Here is an 11013-nt window from a genome sequence, read left to right as displayed (position 1 = left end):
ATTCTGGGTGCACCTGTAATGTGAAATTTGGAGGGAGCATCACACACAGATATGGTGGAATAAATGGAGACTGGTGGTTCCAGTACCGAGTCCCCACGATCACATACGTGGAGAACAGAAGGTCACCATGGATGCAGCTTCTGTGGCTGAAGATGTTGACCAAATGGAGGGAGGAGGAGATGCTAAAGAGACTTCTTCCCTGTAGGCAGATTGTTTAGGCCACCATGCTAGCAAGATGCCAGGCAAGAAGTGATACCTCTGCAAGATACAGAGTGCAGGTAGGTGAAGCAGGGCCTTGCCTGCCCTTCCCTAGTGGTGTTGAGGGACAGTCAAGGTGCCCAAGGGCAAGTCAGGTTGCCTAGGTTTCTGGCCAGGCTTCTGTCGCTGGCTGTATGGGCAAACTTCTCATTCAGATCACTACCCTCATCAGTGAGATGGGGATAATACTGCCTTTATGAGATCAGCAATGTAAAATGAAACACTAGCCGTTCTTTTCATTATTATTTATCTCATATATTATGTAGTTTGCAGTAGGAGAGGCAATGCACCTTCCCTGAGGTCAACCTTAACCTTCATCGACTGGTGCTCAGCACTTATGCTCCTTATAGACCTTTTCAGAGGTCTTTCAGTGGACAAGTGGGAGACATAGAGACAGAAATGCATGAGAGAGTTACTGGTTATTGTATACTAGGGTCTGGACCTCAGCTTTGCAGGATGCTATTAACCTCTTACCATGTCCCAACCTGTGGTAAAAGTTTTATTTATATAAAAAAACTTGGGCCTGACACTGAGATTTTCCTAACAGTCCTGGATTGTTTATATCCAGTGTTAAATGAGAGAGACATAATCTTCTGCCATGTGTAAGCCAATTTTATTTTGGGCACAAAATAAAATAAATATTCTGTCACATCCAACCAAATACAGTATTTTTGTAACAGAAGTTTCAAGGTTCATAAAATTTCTTCCTAATGTTATTTAGCTATTATCCCTTCTTAAGTCTCTTATTAACTGTCAGAATCTTTTCATACTGAACTATTTGAAAGGGCTCAATAATTGTTTTGGGCATAAAATAAACAGTTTTCACAATCGTTAATTGTAGTAATTCACTGTTACAGCAATATTTATGTTTATTTCCATTGACCACTATAATTTCAACATATAAACCACATAAAGAGATTGTCTCTTTGGAAATAGCCATTCAGATATTAACAATAAGTTCAATTGAGATGACCAGAGTTTATTCTTGGTAAAATAAATGAATAAAAGAAATATACAAGAAAGGTATGATTTACTAATTTTATTGAATCCCATTTGAAGACAATTGTCAATAGAAATGGAGAGACCCATGTGCCATCTAGAAAAGAAGACTGAGCTCACAGGGGAGAAGGATGCCATGACAGGGACAATAGGAGCCTCAGAACTAGGTAGTGATGGCTGTCAAAACCATTTGGTTAACTCTTCTTTTGATTCTATGTTCACTAAGCAATATGATTTATTATGTAGAGAGAGAGAGAGAGAGAGAGAGAGTTCACTATGTGGAGAGGGAGAGAGAGAAAGAATTCACTATAAGTCTGTGAAGTTTTATTGGAGCAGCCAGTTAGCTCTGTTATTTCAATCAACTCTGTCAGTATTAATAAAACAAATATAGTTGTTTCATTAAGAACATCAATAAATCGGTATATTTTAAGTTGATTTATTATTAACTTTAAAATACATTAGGATTGTTGTGGGTTTATCTCTGATCAGCTTTCCAAAATCTTTGTGTCTGGCATGGAGGCATCTAATCAAGACAAGTGGATTTAGTAAGGGAGGGACTAGAGTTTATTAAAGGTTGGGGAAGACATCACAAGAAGCAGTGGTGGGGCCCCATCTGGCCAGTTGAGCCAGGTGGGATGGAAGCAGGAAAAGGAGCAAGAGAGTATTGTTTGTCTCAAGGCTTTAAAAACCCACCATAATCTGCAATCAGCAAGTAGGGAAGGATTTGGACCTGGTGGGTGGAGTGAGGGTGATTAACAGTTACTCTGCACAAGCACTTAAGCATGCTTTTAGGTATTTTAATCATATGCATGGAGTGTAATCAATATTCATGTTTTTGTCTAAGAGATAACGGAAGGTGGAATCAACCCAGGACTTCTTGTCTTACAATTTACAACAGCAAAGGATTGCATTGGATTGAGATAAGGAATATCTTGGCATGAAGTGTGCCAAGAATAAGTTACATGGGGTCTGAGGAGTCCCCTGGCATTTTTTTTTCTTCCTATTTTCAGGCTTATCTCAGGATCTCTTAATTCCATTACCTATCTCTATAACACAACACCAGCCAAAACCTCATTTCATTAGTACGTATTTGGTGATGCCCTAGTGATTTGACTATTGTGATTGTAAAATACAGATACCAAACAATGAAACAATGGGGAAAGTTACCAATGATAGGACGTTATGAGGGAGGACCCTAAGGTGGTTTTTCATTGACCAGCACCTGGGTTGGTGGTTTCCACCCTGAACTGCACGGCCATATTCTGTCCTTTAAAAAAACTTCTAATTCTGAGGCTGCACCCTAGACTAATTAAATTAGAGCCTCTGGGATAGGACCCAAAATCAGCCTGTGTGTGTATTTATATCACCCTAGGTGATTTTGAACTTGAGAACCACTGATCTGAATTCGGGGGATAAAGTTTAAGATCAGAGTTGATCCAATTTGAGGGAGACCTGCGGCGCAAAAGTAGTGTGTCTGACTCCAGAGTTGATCCAATTTGAAATTTGGTTTCTGTTTGTTTTTGTTGACTTCTTATAGAAGGAGCAATTTTAGGGCTGTCACGGCGATAAAAGGCTCACTCACAAAGGAAGCAGAAGCCAAAAGTGTTAAAAGCTTCATATTCTTCCCTTTAAATATGCCAAGAACATATATAAAGTCAGATCCTAATACACACATCAAAGACTCAGAGATAGATATCCTTAGAAAAGGAGATTATTTGCAAAAGGCCTAAGGAAAGCAGACAGAAGGACTAGCTGGCCTCATTTAAGTACTTACAGGGGGAAAAAAATCCAGCCAATTTCCAGGGTTACTAGTTTACACTAGTCTGTTCATAAAGGAGAAACTAACTTTTCTCTATGATTATCATACTTGCAACCGTCACGACAAAAGCAACGCCAGCACTAGGGATAAAACTGAAGGAAGTCCAAAGGTCAGCATAGGTGACGGTAGCTGCAGTTTTGGGGTTCTCATGCTTAGTGCAGTCACACCGGAAACAGACAAGAGTCAGATTTTGCTTTGGACCCAGTAACCCCGAACCCGCCGGCGCTTGACCCCGCCAGCACTTACAGCACAGCTGCAGGGCTCCGGAACCCGAGCTTCTGCGCATGCTCGATCCGCGCTCAGGAGGCGGGGCGAGACGCGCGGGGCCTGCTGGGAAGGGCCGGCGTGAGTCGCCGCGGGGCTGAGAGGCTGGGGTGCGGGCGGTGACGGCCTGGGCAGGTGAGCTGGTACTGAGGTTACCGCCAGGGCACTTCGGGATTGGGGGCGGTCTGCTAGCGGGAGGAGGGGGCGCACTGTGGGCCTGGGCGAAGCGGAGCGGGCGAGGACGCAGGAGCGGCGTCGGGGCCCTGCGGTGTCCTGGCAGCAGCGTCCGGGGTAGCGGCGTCCCGGGAGGGGCTCTCCGCACGCCACCCGGCCGTGGACGTTTGGCTCTGCGGAGGTCCAGCCACCTCTGCAGCCCTGGCATTGGCTGACTTGCGGAGGTCCGGACGTGCGAGAGGACCGCGGAGGGGCCCGCCCCTTTCTGGCGAGGACGTCAGGTGTGAACGTGGGACCCCAAGTTTCGGGTCGTCCGCGGGGACCTCAGCCCCGCCACAGGTTCCACAGGAGCAGTTGGGTCTGCAGAGCCTCAGGGGTGCATGGGTGAAAAGCAAGAGCTTTCGACTCCCTCCAGCATCTTAGGGTGTTGCTGCGCTTTTGCTCATTTTTGCTTTTGAGTTCCCAGCAAATCATTATAGTAGTTTTGTTTTTGAAAGAGATGCACATATATAATGAAACGTGGATGTTGCCTGAAAGAAGCTGAGATTTTGTTTAGTTGTTGAGGCCAGGAGGCAGAAGACCCGCCTGCACCTGCAACTGTGAATTCTTTCATTCTCGGTGGAATATTTTGCAACTCTTCTTGACAAATCAATCCCCTTTCTAATTCCTTCTTTCTCTCACTTTACTTCCCTTTCCCCTTAAAGTTTGACTCTCTCTCCACCTTTGGGGGGCCAAGCTATATCACTCATCCTCCTTCTTATATCTTGTTCCTTCAATACCCAGAAAATACTCAGGACTTATATTAAAGATAAATTTATTCTAATGCCATAGAATCTCATTTACTTAGCTTATTTCCACCCTTTAAAAATCTCATTAAAGCTCTCAGTAAGCTTTATATGACTAAATATAATGTGCTTTCTTTTCCTCCGTGTCATTTGGCAGTGCTAACCTCTCCCACTGTGTGAGCTCACGTTCTCTGGTCTTTGGTGACAGTTACTCTTGTCTCCTTCCATCTCTCTAGGTGCTGCTGCCTAATTTTTCTGATGTTGGCATCTTTTCCTTTATTCCCTAAATAAAGGGGTGGCGTTCCATTCCCACCCCCCAGAAGTCACAGTGGTTAAACATGTTCACATGCATGACTCTAGCTTCAACCTTTATTCTGGTGACACCCAAATTTATCTCTAGGATTTTATAGCTACTTACTAGGTATCTCCTCCTGGTGTTCCATAAACACTCATTCAGCCAACTGAAACGGTCCTGTCCATTTGCCCTTCAACTGTGAAACCTTATTTTCCTTTAAAAAGTACATTTCCTGACTCAAAACGGCATCACTAATTTTACCAGGCTCCCAAGCCAGAAATCTAAGACATCATTTGAGTCTTTCTCTACACTCTAACATTTCAACCTGACCAATCATGAAGTCCTTTTTATTTTACCACCTCAATATCTTTACATGGCTTTTAGAATATAGATTAGACTCATGGCTTGGCATTTCAAGATTTGTCCCTTGTCTACTTTAACCTCTTTATTCTCCCTCATGGTTCCTCACTCTGCTCCTTATTAATCACTTGACTGGCCCATTTTTGAAACCCAGCTGAAGTTTCAACACCTTTGGGGCTCCTTCTTTGATTCTATACCCTACCATCTGATTTATACTTAACCGTTGTGGTCAGTTCCGTACATGGTTCAACACAGTATTTTGCCTCTCATGGGTCATCTGGCACTGTCTGGAACCATTTTTGGTTGCCACAATCCAGAGTTAATACTGGACCTTAGTCTGTAGAAGACAGGAATATTGCAAACCATCCTACAATGCACAACAAAGAAATTTTCAGTCATTTTAAGATTGAGAAACCTTGCCTAACTTAGTATTTGATTACTCTATATTTTGTTTTTTTCTTCTTCACAAGAGATCTTGTTTTGTTTTTGCATCCCTAAACCTTGATATAGGTGTCAGTCACTAGTAAAAGTTTAATACAAGTTGGAAAAAAAGGAGGAGTAAAGGAAGTAATTGGAATATTCTTATAAATTGTAGAGGTGAACAGGTGTTACTAGCTAATTTCAGTGACACTCCCCCCGCCATTGCCTTTCATGTTTGAGGATGACCAAACTTGTTAGTAAGCTAAGCTGGCAGAATGGCCCAAGTGGTAGAGCATCTGCCTAGCAAGCTTGAGGCCTTACGTTGAAATCCAGTACTACCACCCAAAAAAAAAAAAAAATATATATATATAATACTGATATTTAGTTCATCATCACTTTAGTCTCTCATGGTCTGTGTATTTTGGCTCTTAATAAAGTGGTGGAAAAGTCAATTAGTGAAATAAATACAAACAGTCTCTGACTTGATGGTTTGACTTAGGATTTTTCAGCTTTCTGATGGTCAGAAAGCAATATTCATTCAACAGAAACTGTACTTTGAGTTTTGGTCATCTTTTAGGTATGTGGCACAGTACTGTTGTGATGCTCTGTAGTGACATTGAGCTGTAGTTCTCATTCAGCCACAGTATCAGGAGAGGAAACAGCTGACACTGTAGTGTGTTACTAAGTTGTTATGTTTGGTAAATTAGGTGTATTAAGTGCCTTGTGTGTGTGTGGTGTGTGTTTTTGAGACAGGGTCTCACTATGTAGTCCAGGCTAGCCTCAAACTGGTGATACTCCTGCTTTAGCTTCCAGGGTGCTGGAATTACAGGCATGTACCACCATGCCTACTTAAGTGCATTTTTGATTTAACTATTTTCAATTTATGATGGGTTTATGGGGCTGTAATTCCATTGTAATTTGAGGAACATCTGTTATTTAATTCTTAACAGAGATTGATCAAAATTCTGCAGGTCATAATGAATTCAAATAAAGCAATTGAATTACAACTACAAGTAAAACAAAATGCAGAAGAATTGCAAGACTTTATGAGGGATTTAGAAAACTGGGAAAAAGACATTAAAGAAAAGGATATAGAGCTAAGAAGACAGAGTGGTGTTCCTGAGGAGGTAAGTTAAGAATTCCTAATTTAGTATCCAGCAAGATATTTTATTTTAAATCGTTTTGTGAAAATACTGAAACTGAAGTGATTTGTTACATTATCCACATTTTTAGAAATTCTCCTTCTTACAAAATTTTTGTTATGATTATACTAACTGCAGTTAAGATATTTTAAATGTTGGAGAATAGATACTGAAAGGATGATGATGTGATACAATTAAAAGGTAAACAAATAGCATTGTAAAATATGTAGGGGTGTGTGTACCTATATGAAAATAAGATATGTATTTAATGATATATAAGCATACAGTTTTGGCATAAAAATGCAGATAGTACCTAGGTTCAACCAAATATTTTTCTTAAGCCAGTGTATTTAAACATGGGTAGGTAATTTATATTGTATGCAATGACTTGGAGCCACTTCAGTTTGCCTGTGATCTATTGCTTATTCATTATTGTGCCAAGACTAAAGGTCAGGTAGTTTTTAAAGTTTGAATTTAGGATTGTACATAATTAGGATTTCCAGGTGATAGTTTTCTTGTGACTGAATGATACTCAACATTCATCAAAGAATGAATTAAACTTTTTAAGCATTATTATTATAGTAAGTGAAGCTAGTAAATTGGTATTTTGAAGCACTTAAAAATTAAATTGAAAAAATTATTTCTTATTTGAAAATATCATTTAGTGAGAATTTTAAACATTGTTAGTTATACAAAAAGTAACAGAGAAGAATGCTCAAAACTTTTTTTTCCACCTAGAATTTACCTCCTATTCGAAATGGAAATTTTAGGAAAAAGAAGAAAGGCAAAGCTAAAGAGTCTTCTAAAAAAACTAAACAGGAGAATGCAAAAAACCGGATAAAATCTTATGATTATGAGGCATGGGCAAAACTTGATGTGGTAAGTTGATATAGTCATAGGCTTCTTAACATTTGAATAAGATTTTCTTGGAATTAGCTAATTGTCACGGATTAAAGAAAAATTGTAATTCTCATTACCTGTGTCTTCTCTTTTTTCTTTCTTTCTTTTTTTTTTTTTTGTTGACACAGACTTGCTTTGTAACATGGGTTGGCCTTGAATTTGCAATCTTCCTGCCCTCAGGCAGGGATTATAGGCTTGTATCACCACTGCTGGCTCTGTGTCTTCTCTTAGAGACTGTTTTTTTGTGGAATAAAAATTTAGTTACAAGGCTCTTTAGATTAGTTTTTTTTTTTTCTTTTCTTTCTGTAGTCCTCTTTCAGTTAATGGCATATCTATCACCCCACCCAATAGTAAGATACAAAGCCCATTTAGACAACAGCCTTTAATCATTGTATCAAAAGAATCCTGTTTGCATCTAACAAACATACTACTTTGTTATTTAAGAAAAAATGAATTGTTGATAAATTAATAGGGAACCTGTTGGCCCCCCTTATTCTGGACTCTTACCTACTTTAGGGGGTGATTTGGTTGGGAGAGGTGTAGGTTGAGGAGATAGATTCGATTACCAAATTAAAATATTCATTCCTTTTGGGTCTTTTTTTTTTTTTTTGTGGTGCTGAGGTTTGAACTCCAGGTCCACATCTTAAGTCACTCCACCAGCCCTTTTTTGTTACGGGTTTTTTTCAAGATAGGGTCTATTTGCTGAGCTATTTGTCTAGGCTGGCTTCAAACCACGGTCTTCCTGATCTCTGCCTCCTGAGTAGCTAGGATTACAGCTGGCCTTTTTAGTCTTTTAAAAGTGTTTATTATATAATACATAATCATGCAAAAGAATATGTGGAGATAGATGTTCTAGGACATAATAGAAAAATGGATACAAGAGCCCACCATTTAAAGAATTTTTCCAGTATTGGTGAAGCTACTGGTGTGTTCCTTTCCTATCCCATTTTCTTTTTCTCCCTCATATGTCCATATAAATAACTTTCCATATTTTTATGTTTAACATTTTTATTAAGTATAATACACATAGCCTTCTGAATTTTTATTCCTGTTTATACATGTGAAACCACCATCCTGATCAAGATGGAGCATTTCCAGCATCCTGTCAGCTGCTAATCTCTCAAAAGCAGCTATTATCCAACTGTTTTATTCTCTTGATTTGTTTTGCCAGTTTTAGAATTTCATATAAATTTCGTATACAGTATACGTTCTTGATTTGGCTTCTTTTGCTAGCATCATCTGATACTAATCCATATCATGGGTAACAATATTTTGTTCTTTTTCATTGCTGACCAGAATTCTGTTGTGTAGATATAGCACAGTATGTCCGTTCTCCTGTTAATACACATTGGGGTTGAATAAACCTGCTGTGAGCATTTTCATTTCATGTCTTCCTGTGGACATAAGCACCCCCAGGGGATTTGCTGGGTCGTAGTTTTTATGTATATTTAGCATTGGAATATATTGTTGGACAATTTTCCAAATTAATTGGGTTGTATTTTTCTTAATGAAGCCAAGGCTAATTGACTTGAGAGCTTGCACTTTTATTTAAATAGTTTGCACTCTGTTTCAGGGTTGTCCCTGTATAAGAGAAGTATGATTTTGGGTCTTGCATTTTTTGCTGTTGGAAATGATACTTTTTAGATACAAGATTTAATACTAGTCTATTTGCCCCTTAAGATTTTATATAGAGATTCTTCTTTATTTGTTGAACATGTGAATGAACTCCTGTTACATGCAGACAGTGCCATCATGATTGTACTGCATTGTTTGCAGTTGTCCTTTTAGTACAAGATAGAGGTGTGCACTTACCATTACTTTCCACTTCAGGTCTGAGTTGCTTGCTTTAGTGTCCTGCTGCCATTGGTTTTCTATGCATGTCAGCATAGCAAGATTGGGTAATTTTGGCTACAATGTTGTTAGACTGATGGTATTTCTAGAATCTTCATGCCAAAACACATTCCTGTTTTGAATTCAATTCCGTTTTAATGTTTGTTCAGTGAGACCAAGTGTAGATTTTATTTTGTCTTAATTTATCAACAGTGCCTTTTTTCTTAAATAACAAAATAATACGTTAAGTGCACACAGTATTTTTTGTATAATGATTGGAGTTTGTGTCTTCGTGAGCTTTGATGAACTTTAATGGGGTGGGTATTAGATGTGCCACTTATCCTAATTTGGTCATTGTACATTGTTTATATGTATTGAAATATCACATTTTACCCCATATACATATTTGTTATTATGTTAATTAAAAGTAAAAAAATTAAATGATCTTACTGAAAATCAGTCTGATCATACATGATAAAAATATGATTTTGAAAAATTCTGACAGTCTGTAAAATTATTACCATGGAAAGAGGATGTATTTTTTCCCTTGGTAGCATCAGCCATATTCTGGAATACATTCTGTTATATGTGAGTATAACATAATGAGAGTTCTCTTGAAGAGGCAGAAAGCCTGTATTCAAATCCTGACTGAGTTACTTACTAGCTGAGTGACCTTGAGTAAGTTAATTGTAATGTTTTGGCTCCAGGTGAAAAATGTGTAATTACTCCCATCTCATAGGTTGTTAAGATCAGTAGTTAATTGTACTCTATAAGCAGTCTTTGTTGTCTTAAAATAGGAAGAAATTGAAAAAAAAAAAAAACTCTGCTATTGGGTGCTACATTTGTAGTTATTTGCAAACTATGTCAAGCTGTAGTACCTCATTGCTATTAGTTTATGATTTAGGGGTGGTTTTGGATTTTATTGCTTTATGAATTCAGAGTCATATTCTTTAAGTGGTTTACATCTTGGTTTTCTAAACAAGGGCACCTTTTTCTCTGGATACATTAACAGTGGGAGGTTACTTGGATTGCTTTTATAGACTTGAGGTCCTTAGATTTTAACAATTTAAGTTCTATTGAGTCTAACATTTTTTTTTTCCTGATGGTCAGGCAACTATGAGCACTATTCTGCTTATGGTTTCAGGACAGTATTCTTGATGAGCTTGACAAAGAAGATAGTCCTCATGATTCCATGTCTCAAGAGTCAGAGTCAGAAGAAGATGGAATTTGTGTAGATTCACAAAAGGCTCTTGCTCTAAAAGAAAAGGTAATTTTTAGGTTAGTTTAGGATCCTTCAGGTAAGCAGAATATGTAGAAAAATCATGTGAATTCTAAAATTTCTTCAACATAGGTAGGGGATATTCAAGCTTCAAGTTGTTATTGGCTATACCCCTCTTTAGGGGGGCCAGTGTCTAGAGCTAGATTAATTACCTGGTTCCAGTATGACAAGTTCTTTCAACTGCCTGTACTTCGTTTTCTCAGCTGTAAAATGAGATTAACAATGAGAACATCTTCAGTGATAGTTGTGAATATTCAATTAATTATATGTAGAGTACTGGAGTTGTTCCATGGTTTTTAATAGTAAACTGTAGTAATTTTCAAATCAGTATGTGATTTTTTTTTTTTTTTTTGAGGGGGAAGGGTAGTGGGGTTTCAACTCAGGGCCTACACCTTAAGGTTTTTTTTTTCTTTTTTTTTTTTGTGATGGGGTTTTTCAACATAGGGTCTTGTGAATCATTTGCCTGGGCTGGCTCTGAACCACAGTCC

At 38.5% G+C, this 11013-nt stretch overlaps 1 protein-coding gene across 4 annotated transcripts in view; it reads left to right on the top strand.

Moving 5' to 3' along the window:
• Nucleotides 1-3368: 3368 nt before the first annotated feature.
• Nucleotides 3369-11013, top strand: part of Rpap3 (RNA polymerase II associated protein 3) — a 30538-nt gene continuing 22893 nt past the window's right edge. The window contains exons 1-4 of one of the 4 annotated variants that reach the window (XM_020171733.2): nt 3369-3475; nt 6346-6501; nt 7255-7395; nt 10391-10513. In XM_020171733.2, coding sequence (XP_020027322.2) covers nt 6352-6501; nt 7255-7395; nt 10391-10513 — 414 coding nt within the window. In that variant the 5' untranslated portion in view covers nt 3369-3475; nt 6346-6351. Of the gene's footprint in view, nt 3476-3599; nt 3796-6324; nt 6502-7254; nt 7396-10390; nt 10514-11013 lie in introns of those variants that run through there. The other 3 variants (XM_074083235.1, XM_074083236.1, XM_074083237.1) reach the window with 3 other exon arrangements.

Source organism: Castor canadensis, chromosome 8 (assembly GCF_047511655.1).
Source record: "Castor canadensis chromosome 8, mCasCan1.hap1v2, whole genome shotgun sequence".
In the NCBI taxonomy this organism is placed as follows: Eukaryota; Metazoa; Chordata; class Mammalia; order Rodentia; family Castoridae; genus Castor; species Castor canadensis.
Note: the sequence above shows the minus strand (reverse complement) of the source record. Positions and strands in the feature narration are given on the sequence as shown.